Source organism: Zingiber officinale, chromosome 5A, assembly GCF_018446385.1.
Source record: "Zingiber officinale cultivar Zhangliang chromosome 5A, Zo_v1.1, whole genome shotgun sequence".
Taxonomy (NCBI): Eukaryota; Viridiplantae; Streptophyta; class Magnoliopsida; order Zingiberales; family Zingiberaceae; genus Zingiber; species Zingiber officinale.
Genome location: NC_055994.1, coordinates 145,523,964 through 145,547,059, shown reverse-complemented (window position 1 = coordinate 145,547,059; position 23,096 = coordinate 145,523,964). Strand labels below are relative to the sequence as shown.

General features: G+C 34.9%; 4 protein-coding genes across 4 annotated transcripts in view; 2 read left to right on the top strand and 2 right to left on the bottom strand.

The window, feature by feature from the left end:
* The window catches only part of LOC121982239 (survival of motor neuron-related-splicing factor 30-like), a 36,391-nt gene that overhangs the window by 10,575 nt on the left and 2,720 nt on the right, over positions 1 to 23,096 (top strand). The window lies entirely within an intron of this gene.
* On the bottom strand, positions 2,945 to 5,618 carry LOC121982244. The gene is made up of 5 exons (XM_042535220.1): positions 5,528 to 5,618; positions 5,000 to 5,067; positions 3,891 to 4,031; positions 3,302 to 3,363; positions 2,945 to 3,075 (listed from the first exon to the last, which is right to left on the bottom strand). Exons 1-5 carry the CDS (start codon positions 5,533 to 5,535, stop codon positions 3,043 to 3,045), a joined length of 312 nt encoding a protein of 103 aa, XP_042391154.1. The 5' UTR covers positions 5,536 to 5,618; the 3' UTR covers positions 2,945 to 3,042.
* Positions 7,633 to 11,484, top strand: LOC121982242. The gene is made up of 7 exons (XM_042535216.1): positions 7,633 to 7,683; positions 7,793 to 7,878; positions 8,337 to 8,404; positions 9,374 to 9,514; positions 10,327 to 10,457; positions 10,801 to 10,905; positions 10,976 to 11,484. The coding sequence occupies exons 1-7, from the start codon at positions 7,636 to 7,638 to the stop codon at positions 11,126 to 11,128; spliced, it is 732 nt and encodes a 243-aa protein (XP_042391150.1). The 5' UTR covers positions 7,633 to 7,635; the 3' UTR covers positions 11,129 to 11,484.
* LOC121982237 (E3 ubiquitin-protein ligase RKP-like) overlaps positions 21,827 to 23,096 on the bottom strand; it is a 30,226-nt gene continuing 28,956 nt past the window's right edge. The window contains exon 7 of the mRNA XM_042535209.1: positions 21,827 to 21,953. Within this exon, the coding sequence (XP_042391143.1) occupies positions 21,846 to 21,953 (108 nt within the window). The 3' untranslated portion in view covers positions 21,827 to 21,845. The remainder of the gene's footprint in view (positions 21,954 to 23,096) is intronic.

Genomic DNA, 23,096 nt, shown 5'->3' with positions numbered 1-23,096 from the left:
ATTGTTGTTTTATTTTTGAAAGACCATCTAACAACTTTAGTTAAATTTATAAGATGAAGCTAAATTTAAGTATTGAAAATAATCCCTTTGTTATTTTCCTTGGAGTCACTAGCGTTTATTTTATTTTATATCATGGGACTGTATTTGGTACTTTGACCAAAATTATTAGATAAATCTAAATTGATCAAATTTCAAAAGTGAATCTCTTGCCCTAGATAAAACTGTCAATTTTGATTGTACGTCGAGTTGGTCTATCCCATTAAATAATTTAAGTAAATTTAATTAAAATTTTATCAATCTATTTAAATACAGGTTAGGAGAGACGACCCGTATGAGCCCGTGATCCGCGCGAGTTGGCCCGCGGTGGGCTTGTGGATTGAGAAAAAAATAAAATTTTCTCCTATACTTAAAACTAAAGTGGAAAAATTAATCTGTAACTCAAACTTATTTTTTTTTATTTTTTATATATTTTTTTATTTTTCAATGGGCATGTGGGTTGGCTCGTCGAGCCTACAACACACCTTAAGTTAGATTGGGTTAGAAATTTTCCAATTCGCCAAGATGATGAGCAGACTCGTTCCACCTTGCCAAATGGCCGACCTGCCATGAGTCGGCAAACCACGGGCCAACTCACCCTTCTATGGATCAACCCATTTGTTAGCTTCGTCCGGGGTAATGGTGCAGCGACAGGATACTTTCTTAATTTCCTAAATATCTAAAGATCGAGTTTTAACTTCAACGAATTAATAGATAAATTTTCCTTAATAAACTATTGACCTAAGAATATTGAATCGATGAATCATTTACTACAAATGCATCCAATTTATTCGAAATTAGGATGGCCGATAAAAAATTTATGTGGAATCAAACTGATCACCCATATTTGAAACTGAAAAAAGAAAAACTGAATCTCACAACTCAGAGCCTTTGGATTCTAACTATACTCTCATTTTTTTATTTTTGAGTCTGGGAGGACCATTTTAATAATTTTTGTTAAGATTGCTATCTAACGATTTTAACTTAAATTATTAGATGAATTTAAATTGATCAAATTTCATATATAAGCACCCTATTGTATTCCTTATTTAACATATACAATCATTCTATATTCTTATTTTGGTTATTCGAGTCTGGAAAGTCATCTAGCAATTATTGTCAAAACATGTAGATAAACGTAATTGTTTATCTCCTCTTTGCAAGCTATGCATTGTGTTCCTTAGGGCTTCTTTACAATTGTTTTCTTTTATATAGTTGTTTTTTTTAATATAGTGCTAAATGACTTTAAGGTCTTAATAGTTAACTAAAGAATTTGAGTCTAGTTCTCATGAGGCATCCAACAACACTACTAAGGGTTCTAGTTATAAAAGGAAATCACAGTAAATTTAGGTCCTTTTCTTCACAAGTGAGCCTTGTTTAACCAAAGAGATTTTTAGTTGCTATTGGACATCGAAAGACACATTAGCCCATCAAGGATCACTCCGTTTCCATGGTTTTTTTGACATCCCATAGAATTTAAATCCTATAGGCCTTATTTATGATCAAATGAATAAGACTACCCTTCATCATAGATCAAATAAAAATTTAGCAATTCTTAATCAACAATTGATCACAAGTTGACAATTTGAGTAAAAATGTGATATCATTCATCCAAAGTGGTCCAGTATTACCAGCCCCACAACAAGATATAAATAGATAAATCACACAGAGCATTTTGTTATAGTACAATAATCCTTTGCATGGACTAAGTTAAACACCCAATAAGACATTTTACATGAATTGAGAATTGACCTTAAAATCTATTGGAGTAAGCATCTATACAGGTATTAACTACGCCAACCCGTGCGAGCATCAAAAGTTGACAATGAGTCTTTAGATTAACAACTCAATTTAATAAAATCATAAAATGAATCAATAACTGCATCACACCTCAAGTTATCAATCATCATCTCTATGTAAATATCAACATATTGTTTTCACAGTTTCTCAAAAAAATAGCTTACACATGAGCTTAACCCTACTAACACACAATGCATTAATCTCCAAGCCTTAATAAATCATAATATATATCAATTAAATATTAAATGTATGAAAATAGAGAATATAACACTCTATGAACAAGATCAAAGGCAAACCTACTATTTGAATCCACACAAGAAACTCAACAGCAGACAAAAGCAAGACCTCCAAGGAATCAGTGATAATGGAGTTCCATTAAGAAACCAAATGCCATGATTTACCCTCATTTCGACCTCACTCACGCAAGAGGGAGGTGCCTACTATCGCGAACTCTGATCATGAGAGGGAACATATTGCCATGCCCGATGTATAATGTCATCATCTATGTAGGGATGCAGATTCCACAGGAGACAATAGCCTTCTAGTTCAGATACACTTGTCCCAATGTTCAAGTTCAAAACAATATTTTTCTGCATTATAAAAATTTGTATTAACAATTGAAGGAGAATTATGAAAAACTACCTCTATGAATCCATCTACCTGCATGGCATAGTCGAGCTTCAACATATCACTGATGATCTTCATTAGCATGACTTCTGATATTGATGTATCTTGAGGATGCTTGGGCAATGGTTCCTTTTCTTCCTAGTAAAAGTTATTAAATACACTCATGTGGCATCCAAGGAAAAATAATCAAAATCAACAATTTCTTTTTGACGTCAAACAAATTTATGAGAAATCAAACTGGTCTGCGCAGTTGACTAAATGTTCTGAAACTGACTCTCTGTTAAACAAATTACATATGAGAGATTGGATCTCTCGTCTGTTAACTTGTTAAAGATTATCATCCTTTATCCCAAAAAGTATTTTTTTTTTGTAATTTAAATCTGGCAATAATTCTGAATGCTGATCATTAATAAAGCAAACTAATATGTTAATAAATGTAAAACGCGAAAAGAAACTTAAGATGCCTCCTATTTATGTTTACCTCAAAGGAAATATCTTTTAACATTTCTTCACAAAAAGAGTCATCCAAAGCCGTAGCACTCTTGGTTGCTGCTTCTGTGACAGCAATTGCATCTTCCTTTAGGCAATCAAGTTCATTGAGCAAAGCTTCAGCTGAAATCATGAACACTTTATAATATTTATTTGAGTAAAAAGACCATTAATTAAAATATTAATCTAACTAGAAAGTACACATAATTGAGAGGCTAGAATGAGAAATTCCATGAATTTTGATTTTCTAATAGAAAAACTCCTACCATTAGAAGACACTACATTTGAAAAGTGCAGGTTACAAAAGGAACTTGTTGGTGTAAACATGCAGATAAAGTAAGATAATCACATGGGAGTTAATAGTAATACCATTCTTCAAATTGTCTCGCAATCCCAAAACACAAGAGTGAGCTGGCACAAAAAAATGTTAAGAGTGAGATATATAATTCAGACATCAAGAGACTGAATCAAAAAAATCGTCAGGTTAGCACTCATCAAGATATTTGACCAGGGATAAAGATGAACAGCAAAAAGCTGAAAAGTGAATAATAAGGAAAGTTAGTTTAATGCATTTTCTTAGTGTTTGTTTTCCTTATTTTATCTTTTTAACTTTTAAAATGTATACTTGTTAGGCTTTTGCTTAATGAAAAAGGAATTGTTAGATTGATACTAACAGAAGGCATGTACTCATCCTATTACACATGGGCTCAAACCTGAACAATGACAAAAACAAATCACTAAGATAAAACTAAGCTTTTGAGTGTATGTTGTCCTCTTGCTATATATTTTTTCTAAACCTTCATTCCAATGAATTAATTTTCGTGAATACTCAGTTTCCTATGTGCATTATAAATACATTTTTCAAGAAGGAATAATTTAGCTGAGAACAAAAAGTGACTTGCAAGGCAGTTTCGTTTGCATGAATGGTAACAACTTACAATTATACATATTTTGAACACTTTGCGACTGTTGTTTGCACCCTGCTTCAACATAAGTTTTCATATGTTCATTCCAGTTAGCATCAATTATCCTACTGATGTTGTTTGAAGTCTTCTGAAGTTCAACCGTCCTAAACATTGCTGTGCACAAGAGAAAAAGGACGACATGAGTAGTTAAGTCAAAAATGAGAAAGTCATGCAACTGAAAAATAGGGCAAGTTCCTAAGTATAATCTGTATTCTCCATCACGGAGTTAACAGGATTCTCAAAGGCTTAATAAATAAAATGTCGATTCAGTAATACAGAAGATCAAAAAGGGCAAAGATGCAATGATGCCATATTTTGCAAGGATTATATCTGTGAATAAGCAATAGGAGATGACAAACTTGATAAAAAGACATTTAATATAAAGAGAAGATACAAACAGATAGTCAATTGACAGTCAAGTTCATATCTTCTCAACAAGTGCAAAATTATGAAACCATGAACATGCGTTTGAATTTTTAAGATCCTTTTAAGAACAATTTAAAATTTAAAAGATCAGAAAATACTGCCTCAAGTCCTATATATATAAAACATCTTCATGTGCCAATCAGTTCTTATTTTGAAGTCTTAAAGCAGATTTGACCTGAACTGGTACAATCCTTATTTATGTTGAAGCTTGTTCCTAAAATGTTGAAACTGTGATATGCAGCAATCAGATTTAGATGCCATGTGTTTTTGGTTTCTGTAATTATCCTTCCACTGTACCAACTTTTGTTGTATTGGAATTTCTTATTCCAATACTACTTGGTTGCTGAACATTTGATTTCTGAACATTCTTAATGATATCCATGTTTTCATTATATTCTGCCATATGTTTTTATGCTGGACATTGATGGCTAGTGTTGACTCTCGACCAGAGCATGTGGTTGTCTATACATTATACTATTATTACTGAACATTTGATATATTTACCAACTGAACTCATGTTGTGGAGGGATTGATAGGCTACTAACACTGATTGACCGGCCTGTGCCAAACTCAGAACAGATTGGTGTTCCTGTGGGAATTTAAAATCCCAGCTATCTATCTATAAAGTTAAAAAAAGAAACATTGGTGAACTATACCTGTTACCCTGTTAAATCTAGTAAGAAACCTCTTCCCCACATCAGCTAGCTCCTCAAACTCGGTAACCCTGCAAATGTGAATTTCATGTAAAAAGCAGGACTGTAACATTCAACTATGTTATAAAACAGAGCAAATGAGTAATAGTATGAGAAGCTCACACATGTAAAATTGATAATTTTGAACTATAAGATGAAGAAAAAAAATGGTACTTTCAAATAAACAAAGTATGTTCTATGAGTTTATTCTGGTTATATGTAACCCCCACTTGTCAGCTGCAGATTATCTTGAGAATTCTCTGATTTATAACCAACAGCTAAAATTTCCTATATTCTCCACAAGAACAAGACCATTTTTTTTTTTTACAATAGCAAAAAAAGTCGACACACAACAATATGAGCAGAGGGCATGAGTCACATGGTGGGTTGAAAAGCTAATAATAGCTGGGAGAAAATCACATTTTCTCCTAGATGGTTATCAAGATAATATGATATATCCAAGCAAATGAGAAAAATGCATTTTGAGCTTACTTTGTCATGTAGTCTCTAAAGATTCTGGTAATCTTTTCACCTAATTTAGAATAAACTCGATCTAACTCCAGTTTCCTAAATGAGAGATGCAGAAGGCGAAAAGGTAGAGAATAAGGTACGATTATATACTCTTACTTTCTGTTTTGGAAATACTATCTCACAAATTTGGATATGCTTCCGGCGGTGGCTAGAGAACATGGGTTTCTCTCGACTATTACTCATCTTATACACTGAGAACGAAAGATTGAAATCGGAAAACAAGGGGTTGCGACATCAAGTTATCGAATTGTCTTCTGCCGAGTTTTCTGCTGCCGCCCAGAAGCAATTTGAAACTCAAATTGAGAGCCTTGGAGCCCGACTCAAATTGGTTACGGACCTCAATCAAGAGCTGACCTCAAAACTTGGCGAACTCAAAGAGAATTATGAAACAAAATTGAGCGAAAAGTTGGAGGCCTTGCTACTAAAAGAAAATGAGGTGACATCTCTTAACAATTCCCTTGATTTAACAAAAGCCGAAGTCGCTACCAGGGAAAATGAACTGAAAACCTGTCAGATGGCGTTAGTGGTTTATAAGGAGCACGAAAATGTTCGTTACAAAGAATGAGCCACCGCCATGATCGAATCTACTGAGTTCAACCGGCCGATTGTGAGATCCATCTTGTCTGCTTTTACGGCAGGGGCCAAAGGGGCAGTTCAACAGTTGGAAGAGGAGGGCTACTTAGCTCGCGCTCCTCCTCCTAATTTCCTAAACCGTCGCAGACTTCTTGAAGAAAGACCTCCTGATTTGTACCCCAAACTAGTTCTAACTCATTCTCTCCTTGTTGTAAAGAAGGGGAATTGAGATTTTACAAACTTACGTTGGCTGATGCACTTACCAAATCACTTTCTCGACCTCGACTGTTTGCTATTTGTAACAAGATTGGTATCATTTCTAGGACACCATCTTGAGAGGGTGTATTAAGAAATAATTATTATAAATAAATAATTATTTATTTTTTAGTTATTAGGGAATAATTATTATTAGAAAATAGTTATTTGTTTCATTTTATTAAAGAATAATTATTATTAGGAAATATTTATTATTTTCTTAATTTATATATTTTCCTATTTTCATTTGTAATGATATTTATATATATCGTATGTTATCATTACTAATATGTATGAATTCTATCGTTAATAAAATGTCGTTGTTAAGGTATCTGCTTCCTTAATAGTATACATTACTACTGTATTCATCTGAATTTGTTATTCACAATTCAATCCCTCTTTCTGTTTATTATAGTTTATTTTAGATTACATTGTACATTTGTTACTCATTGAAGGTTACCAAGCGAAAAAGCTTTCAGCTTCCGTTGATGAACTTTTCCCTTTACTTGAGTTTAGGAAATCATGGTAGTCTCACCTAAAAGCAACTAAATTAATTAAAACTTAGTTTTGGATTAATTGAGTTAGAGTTAAAACTTTTGTTGATCTAAGTTGTTATATTTATGAAAAAATATTACCATCTAAAACTAAATTAATAAATTAATTTATTTGATAGGATAACCAAATTGATAAATCACGTTTGGTTAAAATTATATTTAAAATAAATTTATTAATTAAATTATTAATAATAATATTATTATTAATATGTTGATCATATTTAAAATAACTAAATATAATTATTTATAAATTTTTGAAATATTTAAAAGAAAATATTAAATTAATGAGATAATTCTAAAACCCTAAGTTTAATATCCTACCCTCACATGTTCCCCGCGCGTGCTCGCGGTGCCGTCTCTGGATTTCTCCACCGCAGCAGCCTCCCCTCTACTTGCAAGAAGCTTCGAGCTGCCGCAATTGCCGCCGTCGCCTTCCCGTCTTGTCCAAGCCACGACCATCATCGCTCGGCCCCGCCGACGCTGCCTTCCGCCATGACCACCACCACGTCGCGTTCACTGCTCTCCCCGCCGATTAATTTAATCAATTAAATTAGGATTTGTTCGTTAAGGATGATTAATCAGTTTAATTGATTAAATAATTATATATAGGATTTAAATGATTAATTAAGCCATTAATTAATCCTCCGATAATCTTTCTGAACAGTCTTTATAAAATTTTTCCTACAGATGGAATTGACTGCTAAAGTAGCTGTTACTGCTGACACTAATGTTCAGGTTTTTTTTTTTTTGTTGTTCATTGCGATCTATGTGTGTTTCTTGGTTTTTGTATGAATTGTAATCCTAATTCTACTACCTTTTCGCCTTCTGCATCTCTCATTTACAGGTTTTAAATAGGAAACTGGAGCTAGATCGAGTTTATTCTAAATTAGGTGAAAAGATTACCAGAATCTTTAGAGACTACATGACAAAGTAAGCTCAAAATGTATTTTTCTCATTTGCGTGGATATATCATATTACCTTGATAACCATCTAGGAGAAAATGTGATTTTCTCCCAGCCATTATTAGCTTTTCAACCCACCATGTGACTCATGCCCTCTGCTCATATTGTTGTGTGTCGACTTTTTTTGCTGTTGTAAAAAAAAAAATGGTCTTGTTCTTGTGGATAATATAGGAAATTTTAGCTGTTGGTTATAAATCAGAGAAGTCTCAAGATAGTCTGTAGCTGACAAGTGGGGGTTACATATAACCAGAATAAACTCATAGAACATACTTTGTTTATTTGAAAGTACCAATTTTTTTCTTCATCTTATAGTTCAAAATTATCAATTTTACATGTGTGAGCTTCTCATACTATTACTCATTTGCTCTGTTCTATAACATAGTTGAATGTTACAGTCCTGTTTTTACATGAAATTCACATTTGCAGGGTTACCGAGTTTGAGGAGCTAGCTGATGTGGGGAAGAGGTTTCTTACTAGATTTAACAGGGTAACAGGTATAGTTCACCAATGTTTTTTTTTTTTTACTTTATAGATAGATAGTTGGGATTTTAAATTCCCACAGGAACACCAATCTGTTCTGAGTTTGGCACAGGCCGGTCAATCAGTGTTAGTAGCCTATCAATCCCTCCACAACATGAGTTCAGTTGGTAAATATATCAAATGTTCAGTAATAATAGTATAATGTATAGACAACCACATGCTCTGGTCGAGAGTCAACACTAGCCATCAATGTCCAGCATAAGAACATATGGCAGAATATAATGAAAATATGGATATCATTAAGAATGTTCAGAAATCAAATGTTCAGCAACCAAGTAGTATTGGAATAAGAAATTCAAATACAACAAAAGTTGGTACAGTGGAAGGATAATTACAGAAACCAGAAACACATGGCATCTAAATCTGATTGCTGCATATCATAGTTTCAACATTTTAGGAACAAGCTTCAACAGAAATAAGGATTGTACCAGTTCAGGTCAAATCTACTTTAAGACTTCAAAATAAGAACTGATTGGCACATGAAGATGTTTTATATATATATGACTTGAGGCAGTATTTTCTGATCTTTTAAATTTTAAATTGTTCTTAAAAGGATCTTAAAAATTCAAACGCATGTTCATGGTTTCATAATTTTGCACTTGTTGAGAAGATATGAACTTGACTGTCAATTGACTATCTGTTTGTATCTTCTCTTTATATTAAATGTCTTTTTATCAAGTTTGTCATCTCCTATTGCTTATTCACATATATAATCCTTGCAAAATATGGCATCATTGCATCTTTGCCCTTTTTGATCTTCTGTATTACTGAATCGACATTTTATTTATTAAGCCTTTGAGAATCCTGTTAACTCTGTGATGGAGAATACAGATTATGCTTAGGAACTTGCCCTATTTTTCAGCTGCATGACTTTCTCATTTTTGACTTAACTACTCATGTCGTCCTTTTTCTCTTGTGCACAGCAATGTTTAGGACGGTTGAACTTCAGAAGACTTCAAACAACATCAGTAGAATAATTGATGCTAACTGGAATGAACATATGAAAACTTATGTTGAAGCAGGGTGCAAACAACAGTCGCAAAGTGTTCAAAATATGTATAATTGTAAGTTGTTACCATTCATGCAAACAAAACTGGCTTGCAAGTCACTTTTTGTTCTCAGCTAAATTATTCCTTCTTGAAAAATGTATTTATAATGCACATAGGAAACTGAATATTCACGAAAATTAATTCATTGGAATGAAGGTTTAGAAAAAATAAATAACAAGAGGACAACATACACTCAAAAGCTTAGTTTTATTTAGTGATATGTTTTTGTCATTGTTCAGGTTTGGGCCTGTATGCAATAGGATGAGTACATGCCTTCTGTTAGTGTCAATCTAACACTTCCTTTTTCATTAAGCAGAAGCCTAACAAGTATACATTTTAAAAGTTAAAAAGATAAAATAAGGAAAACAAACACTAAGAAACATGCATTAAACTAACTTTCCATATTGTTCACTTTTCAGCTTTTTGCTGTCCATCTTTATCCCTGGTCAAATATCTTGATGAGAGCTAACCTGACGATTTTTTTGATTCAGTCTCTTGATGTCTGAATTATATATCTCACTATTAACATTTTTTTGTGCCAGCGCACTCTTATGTTTTGGGATTGCGAGATAATTTGAAGAATGGTATTTCTATTAACTCCCTTGTGATTATCTTACTTTATCTGCATGTTTACACCAAGTTCCTTTTGTAACCTGCAGTTTTCAAATGTAGTGTCTTCTCATGGTAGGGATTTTTCTATTAGAAAATCAAAATTCATGGAATTTCTCATTCTAGCCTCTCAATTATGTGTACTTTCTAGTTAGATTAATAATTTAATTAATGGTCTTTTTATTCAAATAAATATTATAAAGTGTTCATGATTTCAGCTGAAGCTTTGCTCAATGAACTTGATTGCCTAAAGGAAGATGCAATTGCTGTCACAGAAGCAGCAACCAAGAGTGCTACGGCTTTGGATGACTCTTTTTGTGAAGAAATGTTAAAAGATATTTCCTTTGAGGTAAACATAAATAGGAGACATCTTAAGTTTCTTTTCGCGTTTTACATTTGTTAACATAGTAGTTTGCTTTATTAATGATCAGCATTCAGAATTATTGCCAGATTTAAATTACAAAAAAAAATTACTTTTTGGGGTAAAGGATGATAATCTTTAACAAGTTAACAGACGAGAGATCCAATCTCTCATATGTAATTTGTTTAACAGAGAGCCAGTTTCAGAACATTTAGTCAACCGCGCAGACCAGTTTGATTTCTCATAAATTTGTTTGACGGCAAAAAGAAATTGTTGATTTTGATTATTTTTTCTTGGATGCCACATGAGTGTATTTAATATCTTTTACTAGAAAGAAAAGGAACCATTGCCCAAGCATCCTCAAGATACATCAATATCAGAAGTCATGCTAATGAAGATCATCAGTGATATGTTGAAGCTCGACTATGCCATGCAGGTAGATGGATTCATAGAGGTAGTTTTTCATAATTCTCCTTCAATTGTTAATACAAAATTTTATAATGCAGAAAAATATTGTTTTGAACTTGAACATTGGGACAAGTGTATCTGAACTAGAAGGCTATTGTCTCCTGTGGAATCTGCATCCATACATAGATGATGACATTATGCATCGGGCATGGCAATATGTTCCCTCTCATGATCATAGTTCACGAAAGTAGGCACCTCACTCTTGCGTGAGTGAGGTGGAAATGAGGGTAAATCATGGCCTTTGGTTTCTTAATGAAACTCCACTATCACTGATTCCTTGGAGGTCTTGCTTGTCTGCTGTTGAGTTTCTTGTGTGGATTCAAATAGTAGGTTTGCCCTTTGATCTTGTTCATAGAGTGTTATATTCTCGATTTTCATACATTTAATATTTAATTGATATATATTATGATTTATTAAGGCTTGGAGATTAATGCATTGTGTGTTAGTAGGGTTAAGATCATGTGTAAGCTATTTTTTTGAGAAACTGTGAAAACTATATGTTGATATTTACATAGAGATGATGATTGATAACTTGAGTTGTGATGCAGTTATTGATCCATTTTATGATTTTATTAAATTGAGTTGCTAATCTATAAACTCATTGTCAACTTGTGATGCTCGCACGGGTTGGCGTAGTTAATACCTGTATAGATGCTTACTCCAATAGATTTTAAGGTCAATTCTCAATTCGTGTAAAATATCTTATTAGGTGTTTAACTTAGTCCATGCAAAGGATTACTGTGCTAGAACAAAATGCTCTGTGTGATTTATCTATCTATATCTTGTTGTGGGGCTAGTCATACTGACCACTTTGGATGAATGATATCACATTTTTATTCAAATTGTCAACTTGTGATCAATTGTTGATTAAGAATTGTTAAATTTTTATTTGATCTATGATGAAGGGCAGTCTTATTCATTTGATCATAAATAAGGCCTATAGGATTTAAATTCTATGGGTTGTCAAAAAAACCATGGAAATGGAGTGATCCTTAATGGGCTAATGTGTCTTTCGATGTCCAATAGTAACTAAAAATCCCTTTGGTTAAACAAGGCTCACTTGTGAAGAAAAGGACCTAAGTTTACTGTGATTTCCTTTTATAACTAGAACCCTTAGTAGTGTTGTTGGATGCCTCATGAGAACTAGACTCAAATTCTTTAGTTAACTATTAAGATCTTAAAGTCATTTAGCACTATATTAAAAAAAACCAACTATATAAAAGAAAACAATTGTAAAGAAGCCCTAAGGAACACAATGCATAGCTTGCAAAGAGGAGATAAACAATTGCGTTCATCTACAAGTTTTGACCATAATTGCTGGATGACTTTCTAGACTCAAATAACCAAAATAATAATATAGAATGATTGTATATGTTAAATAAGGAATACAATAGGGTGCTTATATATGAAATTTGATCAATTTAAATTCATCTAATAATTTTAGTTAAAATCGTTAGATAGCAATCTTAACAAAAACTATTAAAATGGTCCTCCAAGATAAATAACACAAATGAGAGCATAGACAGAATCCAAAGGCTCTGAGTTGACAGGTGAGTGATTCACTTTCATTTGTTTTTTTATTTTTTATTTTTTTTAGTTTCAAACATAGGGTGACCTGTTATATACCGCATAAGTTTCTATCGTCCATCATAATAAATTGAAAAGTACTCACATCGAACGATTCATCAGTCTAGCATTTTTAGGTCAATAGTTCATTAAGAAAAATTTATTCATTAATTCGATGTAGTTAAGACTCGATCTTTAAATGTCTAGGAAATTAAGGTGTCCTACAATTGTACCATTACCGCAGGCAGAGCTGTCAAATGGGTTGACACATAGAGGGGCGGGTTGGCCCATGGCAAGTCGACCATTTAGCGAAGCGAGACGAGCTTACCCACCATCTTAGCAGATTGGAAAATCTACAAACCAATCCAACTTAAGGTGGGTTGCGAGGTCGGTGGACCAACAACTCACATGCCCATCGACAAATAAAAAAATAAAAATGTATATAGAAAAAATTATAATTTTTAAGTTTGGATTACGGATTAAATAGGTCAAATTCACAAGCACATTGAGTTCTCCACTTTAGTTTTAAGTATAAGAGAAAATTTTATTTTTTTTCTCAACTCACAGGTCAATCCAAGGCCACCATGAGCTAATCCGCACGGATCATGGGCTCAGGCGGGTCGACTTGTCTCTACCTACCTTTAAATAAATTGATAAAATTCTAACTCAGTGCCCTTAAATTGTTTAACAAGATGGACTAATCAGCGCAATCTAAATTGATAGCTTTACCTGGGGGCTAGGGATTCACTTTTGAAATTTGATCAATTTAGATTTATCTAATAAATTTGATCAAAAGTACCAAATAGCCTCCCATGATACAGAATAAAATAAAATAAACTCAAAAGACTCCAAGGAAAATAACAAAGGAATTATTTTCAATAGTTAAATTTAACTTCATCTTATAAATTTAACTAAAATTGTTAGATGGTCTTTCAAAAACAAAACAACAATAATGTGAGAACTCTAAAGGCTCAAAAGATAACAAAGAACTTGTTTTTTAAATAAAAAGCATCCGACGATCGAACCTGAGTTTTAATAATAGCAAAGGATTCAAAGTTAAGGTGTGTTGTGATCTAACGTGCTTGACTAAGTGCTTCAGGAAAGTCCTAACTGTGGTTAGACAGGTGAAAACCCTAAGGGGTGGTAACCCTAGGTCATAGGAGGTGGTAACCCTATGCGGAAAGTTTTGGTGGGCCGAGTGCTTCAGGCAAAAGTCCTAGGGGGGTAACCCTAGGTGGAAAGTCCTGGTATCGCGAACCAGGTGAAAGACTGGACCAGCCGGGAAGCGGAAGTCCAGCAGAAAGTCCGAAAGCATCGAGCACCGAGCAAAAGTCTAGTCGATCTGGAGGATCACACTGGCATCAGGTAAATCTCCTGAGTGGAGTAGGTGAGGACGCGTTCCCCGTAGAGGAAACAATAGGCGTCGGGTCGACCTAGGGTTTCCGGTTGGAAATCCGAAGTCAGACCCGAACAGTCCGGAGACTGTCATTATATTCTGTTTACTGTTGTTTTGTGCTAACTTTGTTTTGCAGGGTATGTGTTTGGGACTAACACTTTTGCAGGACCAAAGGAGCACAAGTTAACCTCGGATGAACAGTGTCCGAGGCGCCTCCATGGAGCTTGGAGGCACCTCGGGTGCAAGCGAGGAAAAGCCAGTGCAGCAGACTGGAGGCGCCTTGAATGAAGCTCAAGGTGCCTTGGACCGAAGGCTGAAGGCGCCTTGGAGAGGCTGAAGGCACCTTGAACCAGATAGAGTTCGACCAGGTCTGTGCTGATCCACGCGTGCGACTCGGCAGCTTGGAGGCGCCTTGAATGGCTTTCAAGGCGCCTTGAACACCCTTTATAAGAGGGTTTCGACCAGCAGCTCAACACAACTCATTCCAAGTGATCCTATTGTTGCGTGCTGCTAAATCGACAACCCGGAAGTGCTGCGACTTGACATCGACGACCCGGAGCTTTGCTTTTTCATCCATTGTTGTCGGTATAAGATTTCTGGTTTAAATTAAGCTGTAAATTGTAATATTTGTAAACCTTATCGAGCTTATAGTTGTTTCCCACGGAAAGCGATCAAGGATCGCGGGCCTTCGAGTAGGAGTCGATCTAGGCTCCGAACGAAGTAAATCCTTTTGTTATTTCTGTGTGTTTTTCTTTATTCCGCTGCGTGTTTTAACTCCGATAGTTTTACGAATCGAACGAAATAGCTACGAGCGCTATTCACCCCCCCTCCCCTCTAGCGCTTTTCGATCCAACAATTGGTATCAGAGCGGGGTCGTTTTGAATCGGTGCAACCACCATTCAAAATAATTTTTCGTGGTATTTTCAGATTTTTCGGGGTCAATTAGAATTTAGCCTTATAGCTATATTCTAATTCTTTTCTCGAATCGGTTTTTGCTCGAAGTTGGTGCAACACCACTCGAGTCCGTTTTTTTTAGATACTTCCCGCACTACTAATCCAGGACCAAGTCTTGGAATTTTCTTGTTGTTTATTTTTTCCTTAGTTGATCTAAAATGACCCAACAAGAGGGTTATAACATTGTCCGTCCCCCGCTCTTCACCGGAGAGGACCTTGGTTACTGGAAGGGCAGAATGAAGAACTTCCTGAAGATCCAGTTCGAGACATGGATGATCGTCAAGACTGGTTTGGATCTGCCAACGGATAAAGACGAAAATCCTACACCCTGCAAGGATTGGGAACCTGCATTAATCAAGAAGGTGGAGGCAAATGTCAGAGCAACGTGTACCCTCCAGTGCGGACTAACAAAGGAGGAACTAAACCCCGTAGGCTCTTTCTCAAGCGCCAAGGAGCTATGGGAGAAGCTGATCGAGCTTCACGAAGGGACCTCCGATACCAAGGTAAGTAAAAGAGATATTTTACTTAATAAATTATATAATCTGAAAATGCAGGAAGGTGAGACGGCAAGTTCATTGGACGCAAGAATTCAAGACATCCTCAATTCTCTCCACGGAATCGGGCAAAAGATAGAGAATCGGAAGTCATAAGGTACGCACTAAACTCGTTTCCGAGAAGCACATTGTGGGCATCAATGGTAGATGCCTACAAAGTCTCCAAGGATTTATCTTCAATAAAGTTAGATGAATTATTCTGTGAGTTTGAATTACATGAGTAGACTAATGCACAGCCAACCGAGAAGGGGGTTGCTTTGGTTGCAGGTACCAGTCGAACGCACGAACCGAGATCACGACGAAGAACTGAACCAGAGTCAGAAGAAGAACTCGACTTAGATGATGAAGATGAATAACTAACAACCGAGCTCATGAACCTTGTGAAGAGACTCTACCAGAAGAAGAAAGGCTTCAACAAGAAAGACATAAAGAAGGCAGTCCAATCCAAGGAGGCTCAACCAAGTTCTAAGGTAAAGTTCGAAGTGATCTGTTACGGGTGCAACCAGAAGGGGCACATCAAGGCCAACTGTCCTAATCAAAAGGATGCAAAGAAGCAAAGAAAGAAGAAGGTCTTAAAGGCGACATGGGATGAATCTTCCTCAGAAGACGACGACGACGAACTCGATCAGACGAGTTTACTTGCGCTGATGGCCCGGGACCAGATCGACGAATCCGAGAGCGAGATCGAGTCGGAGGCCGAGTCCGAACGAAGCCACGGATCCATATTCGTTTTCGAAGGGCCCGATCCCTCTGTAAGTATTCCTCGACTCAATAACTTAGTCAATTATTTATTGCGTAAATTAGCTAAGTCGAACCTTAGAATTAAGTCACTTCTAAAGGAAGTAGTTGTCCTTAAAGAAGTGACTGACTCCAAATCTTTGACTGAACCAGTTCAGACTGGAAACTCAACTCAAGTTCAAAAACTTAAAGAAGAAAACTCCAGTCTGAAAACTCAAGTCAAGGATCTAGAGAAAATACTAGAACGGTTTTCTTTAGGTTCCAAGAATCTTGACCTAATTCTTGGGACACAAAGAGCCGTTTACAATAGAACTGGTCTAGGATTTAAACAAAAAAAAAAATACAAATCTTATTTATCTCTTGTACAAAAATCAAATAGAAAAACAGTCCAAGCATGGGTCCCCAAGTCTAAATTGATTAATCAAATTGGACTTGGTCAATATTGGATCCCGAAGGATCAAATACACTACCTCGATATACCATATCGAGGCTATGATCCAGGGGGAGCAAAAAGAAAAACGATATTAATAAAAATTCAAAATTCAAAATTAAATTAAAAATTCGAAATTAAATTAAAATTAAAATTCAATTAAAAATTCAGAATTAAATTCAAAATTCAGAATTAAATTCGAAATTAAATTAAAATTCAAAATTCAATTTAAATCAAATAAAAAAAATATAGAAGGAGGATCCAGAATAGCTGACACCCCCAACTAAACTACCCAACTGGATAACCGAACTTAATCTACTCGAAATGGATAAACAAGAGTAGACTACCCGGCAGGGTAATTAAGGTTAGATAAAATGGACTAGGTTTAACTTGTCCCACGGTACTGGTGAAATTTTTGGATGATAGTACGTTAGGGAAGCTTGGGCATCGCATGTCTAGGAAGATATGACTTCGACCTGGTGCATTTGGCCAAGTGGAACTGACCGAAGCTACCCTTAAATGGATCCTAATTAGTTAGACCAAGGTTTTGTACTAAGTTTAATGGGTAGGACTATTTGGAAAACCTCGAAGGCATGGTTACTTTAATGATATACTTGAGACTCACCATAGCCCAGAAGTTTATCCAAAGAATGCCTACTTGTTGAACCTAAAGCTAAACCTGAATCTAACACAAAGTTAAACCAAACCCTAAAATTGAACCATAATTCATCTCACAAAAATTATAGGATTCTCTGATTAAAAATTTAGATCGGGTGAGATGACTAAGGAATATTAATTCAAATTAAATTCGTAATTAATATTATTTTTTTTCAAATAAAACTTAATTTCAAAATCATTTCAAAAAACTTTTAAAAATTATTTTTAAAATCTTTTAAAAAAACTTATTTTCAAAATGATTTGAAAAAATTTTTAAAAATCATTTTAAAAATATTTTTAAAAAAATTTAATTTTAAAATCATTTGAAAAATCTTTTAAAACTTAATTTCAAAATTATTTGAAAAAAATTTTAAAAATCATTTTAAAAATCTTTTAAAAAACTTAATGTCAAAATCATTTGAAATTTTTTTTAAAAATCATTTTAAAAATCTTTTAAAAAACTTAATTTCAAAATCATTTGAAAAAACTTTTAAAAATCTTTTAAAAACTTAATTTCAAAACTATTTGAAAAAATTTTTAAAAATCATTTTAAAAATCTTTTAAAATCTTTTAAAAAACTTAATTTCAAAATCATTTGAAAAATCTTTTAAAAATCATTTTAAAAATCTTTAAAAATTTAATTTCAAAATCATTTGAAAAAACTTTTAAAAATCATTTTATTTTTTTTTTAAAAACTTAATTTCAAAATCATTTGAAAAAACTTTTAAAAATCATTTTATAAATCTTTGAACTTAATTTCAAAATCATTCGAAAAAAATTTTAAAAATCTTTTAAACTTAATTTTAAATTATTTTTCAAATTAAAAATAGTTTTCAAATTAAATCAAAAATTAATTAACTTAAAATAAATATTCAAAATTTAATTAACCTAAAGTTAAATTAACTTACCTAATTCAATTCTAAATAAAAAAAAAAGGCACACGTGGCGCCTGAACGAAGACGCCTCCCACACTAGGGAGGCGCCCTCAACAGCGGCGGGAAATTTCCCGCCGACCTGTTTAATCATGATAGAATACTATCAGCTTTGTGCTTATAATCCTAACAATGCCTCCTAGGTAAACTCTAAACACTTCCCAGTCAATTTTTACATAATCTTTGTGTTTATTTTGCCAATTTTTGTGTAAAAACATTGAAAATAGGAAACGACGTCAAGTCAATCCCAATCCGGCTAGACTCCCATCAGCCGACCTCAGATTTCCAACTGACCAACTTAGGGCTACATTTGCTAGCTTTAAATTTAACCCTATCAAACTTAGATACGTAAATAGGCCCTTTTTTAGTCAGTTTTGTCACCCATTGGTCCAGATGATAGAATACTATCAGCTGGACAAATTGGTTTATTGCAGTAATGCAATAAATCATGATTTGTGTGCACAGTTCTATCACAACCTTGAAAGGATTGATGATAGAACATATTCCTCTAGAGTTGGTAGCATTGACATTCAGCTTACCCCCACTTTGTTACGTACCGCTTTAGGGCTTAGAGCGTTAGAGTGTACCTTCCTTTGCTACCCCGGTAGAGATCTGCCATTTGGCAATCCCTACTTTCATATTACGTTAGACACTATCTATACGTATTTTTTTTGGGGGGGGAGAGACTACTCGGCTTGACTGAGTTCAGGTCAGTTTCTCTTAGAGTCCAGGACTATGTCATGTATATGGTCCTGACAGCCTGCATATTGCCGATCTCATCTCGGGATGTCCCGAAGATGCGATCTTCACATTCATTCTTTCTATATGCCTTGAGTCATCGGTTAGACATTGATATAGCCTTACACATGTTCCAGAACATCATCTCAACATCTAGTACAGTCACTTCCTGTATAGTGCATATACCCTACTGCCATATTTTGACTTCCATCTTTTCGACCATCGAGGGTATAGATGTGACCAGAGGAACAGTTATCCCTTTAACCATATACGACGAACTAGGGTCACGCAGTTGTAGACTAGCCCATGCTGAGGTCAACGCTGATGGAGTTCTAGCCTGGACAGGTCGACCACAGCCAACCGCTGCCCCTATCGATCCAAAGGCCGAGGATATACCAGGTGAGGGAGAGGAGTGGGACGACTTCTTAGCCGAGGACTTTTTCTCAGATCCTTCCACCTCTGCTGGACCCTCTACATCTGCTGGTCCTTCGACGTCGGCACTACTTTCTGTCGAGGACAGACTCACTCGGCTCGAGATCTAGTCCTCTCAGACGCGACGAGCTGTACTAGATAGCCATCGCTTCCTTCGATCTATGCGATCCGAGATGGCTGCAGGGTTCGCGTCTCTCCGAGGCGAGATACGGCGTTAGGGACAGCCTCAGCCGGCACCCGAGCAGCCTCTAGCCGATCCTCCAGCTGACGATCCACCTGCTTGACTCTATCTTTTTATATTGTCTGGATATGTCATTCACTCTTTGGATCTGGAGATTTCACTCACCTTTTGGTTGTATCTTGGAGTTGATTATCTTATGTTTAGCTGACTTATGTTTTAATTTAGTACTTATTTGTCACTTTTTTTTTAGTATAATTTCAAAACCACTTTTAAATTGTTCTTAAATATTCTAGGAAAAATAATAATTTTAAAAATCTCATTTTTCTTAGAATTTTCGAAAATTGGTTTTAGCCTAGACTCTACCCTAGAAATCTTGTTCCCCTAGATTTAAGCCAGAGCATCTCACAAACACCTAGGTATACCTTGCTTGTGTTTGAAAAACATAGAATGGCGTGAGATGCATAGGGTACAGCCTGGACTCAAGAATGTTTATTTCTGTGCATCAATATGAGTCTGGGCGTTAAATACTTTATTAACAGTAATCAAGTCAAGTCTTCCAGCCTTAGTCAAATCTAACTGGACTAAATGACTTAACTTGACTAACCAGGTGAAAGCTGCTGCCCTCTAGGCAATTAGCAAGTAGCTAAAGGTTAGACAGTTGGTGAAGGAAATTGAAATATTAAGCTTAACCATGCTTGTACTTTAGGGCTCTGATACCTGATCAAAACAAATTAATAAGTTAACAACTATTTAACTTGACTCATGCTTGGACTTAAGGACCAACTGAATAAATAACCTAAATTTTTAGCTACTCCCCCTGCGTCCTAAAAATTAACAAGTTCTTACTCCTAATATTTTCAAAAATAAATATTATTTTATTCAAATTAAGCTAAGTATCTTTTCACCTAAGTTATATTTTCAAAATTCAATATTTGCAAAAGGTTTAGCTAACTGACTCATATAGCAACTCTCAAACTTAGCTATCTTTATGAATTTTTGCTAAGTTACCTATAAGATTAATTCTATACTTAGCTAAAAGTATTAAAAGCATATTTTTTTACTTGCAAAAGTTAACTCATGGCTTTCAAAATTTTTTTTTGCTAAGTAAAAAGAAACTTCAAAATGATTTGCATCCTTTTTTTAAATTAAGAGAAAAATATTCCTTTTTAAAAGTCCTCTTTTAACTAACATTTTTTTCAGTAAAACTTAATTATAAGCTAAGTAATACACAAGTTTTTTTTTCAAAGACTAAATCTGTTTTCTTCTAGAAACTTAAAACTTGCTGTCAACTGGCTTATTTTTTGATAAATGACAAAAGGGGAGAGTAGGAAATTCAAAAAGTAAAAATCTATCTAATTCAAAAGTAAAAGGAAGCCCTGTATTAAGGAGGAGCTTCACAAAGTTTAAGTGTTAGCTTAAGTTATGCTTTTATTTGAATTTATGTACTTAAGCTTGTTCACTTAAACCTTTTGATATATTTATGCATTTGTTTTAACTTAACTTTGAATTTGGGTTGCCATAATCAAAAAGGGGAGATTATTGGTGCGGGAAGCATCCGACGATCGAACCTGAGTTTTGATAATGGCAAAGGATTCAAAGTTAAGGTGTGTTGTGATCTAACGTGCTTGACTAAGTGCTTCAGGAAAGTCCTAACTGTGGTTAGGCAGGTGAAAACCCTAGGGGGTGGTAACCCTAGATCATAGGATGTCACGCCCCAGAGGAGTCTCTGTCCGAGAAAATTTCGACAGCATCTCCCCTGTACGGTGGACAATCTGAAACTTTCTACAAGCACTAAATACCTCAGCCACATGCGGCTGGAATAATAACAACAAAATAAACCATCACCACCCAATTTATATAAGTAAACAGAAAGATAATACCCTGACTCGAAATCCACCCTACTCAACTACACTCGTAAAGCTCAAATCCGACGAAACTCACCTCTTCTGCCTTCCAGGCAGGCATGTAGTAAAAACATATCGAATAGAACATCGATATTTGTTTAATATTTGTGAATTTTACATTTATATTATTGTTTAATAATTCGTGAAATATTTGAATTTTGTTACTAAAATATTGTAACAGAAATTCCCTATATATGTTTGAATTGTAAAAATTTATATCCAAAACGCCTTACTTCATAAAGGCGTGCACCTCACCTTGCGCCTAAAGCCTCAAGCCCCATAGCACCTATGCGTTTTTGGGCGTTTCACGTCTTAAATAACTATGACCCCCACGGGTTGGCGCAGTTGGTTCAGGTTCATGCAAGGGTGTTGCTATCAATAGAACTGGATCGATTCCAACAGATGCGGAATGCCCTAGTTGTCGTCTCAACCCCTCCTTGCATGTGTTGTTGGGTAAAATTCCCCGTGATTTACCTCCCTTCCAGACAATGGATCCACCCTGGAGGGCCGCCGAGGTGACGGTTTCACCTTTTGCTGCCAACGATAAAGACCAACAAAGGAAATAAACCACACACTAGAAAACTAAGTGGCAAACCATTGTGCACAAAGGAAGAATGCATAAGAACAAGAAAGAACAGGAGAAAAATTAATGCATGAGGGTAAGTTGCTAACCTTCTCATGGGGAATTTAAATTTAGGTAAAGACATTATAGCATTGCCACACAAAACACTCCTGGTGCATAGGTATATAGAAAACTCATGGCAAAACCCCCTACACCAGTAACCTTAATTCTGGATAGTTGGTAAGTTAGAGTTGAAAGATTAAGGAGATGGTTACTCAACGTTTTAGGTGAGATGGTGGAGCCAAATTCTTCTTTCAATATATTAACTTGTAAATAGATAGGCTTGAATTTACTGTACCGAGTTACCTCATTGCCCCTTCTGATTGCTTTGCTTGTACTGTTATGGCAATATTCAAATTACTTTCCTTGTTCATAGCGTCATGTTAGTTTATATATATGTGGATTATTTATGCAGCGTATAAGATGCTTTGCATGTTATCATGATTCATTTTATATGTTAATATCATTCTATGTGCTTTTGTATGTGGTAGTGTAAGTTAATTTAACTATAGTTGATATATGGTTGACACATTTATAATTGTAGGCAATATACATGTTCATTTATTACAAATAGCTAGACTGATTACTTTAGAAATAAGAGATGGTGAGTATAGGATCTAATATAACAAGATGATTGGCTGGCAGATGATGATTATTGAGGATGAGGCTTTTAGCATATAGAATGATCTTTGGTTGATTAGCAATTATATTGATTATATCACCTTGTCCACACATTAATGGCATCGGTGAGCGTGGTATTGGATGCAGCACACTCAGACTTCCATTGATAATTGTACTCAAGTTGAAGCATACAGTTGGTACTGCTCTCTTTGCAAAATAGGAAGTGTCAAAGTTACAACTAGAGACAGACATAACCACCCTCATTGTAAAAATTTAACAGAAAGCACTTTGATGTGAAATTGTGTTACAATCATCAACCAGGATATAAATTGTAGTTAATAACCTCAAAAGCATTTACATAATCTATTATTTTGTAATTTAATGTTTTTCCCTTCACCTGCTTTCCTCTCATTCGCTTTTTACCAATTCCCTTT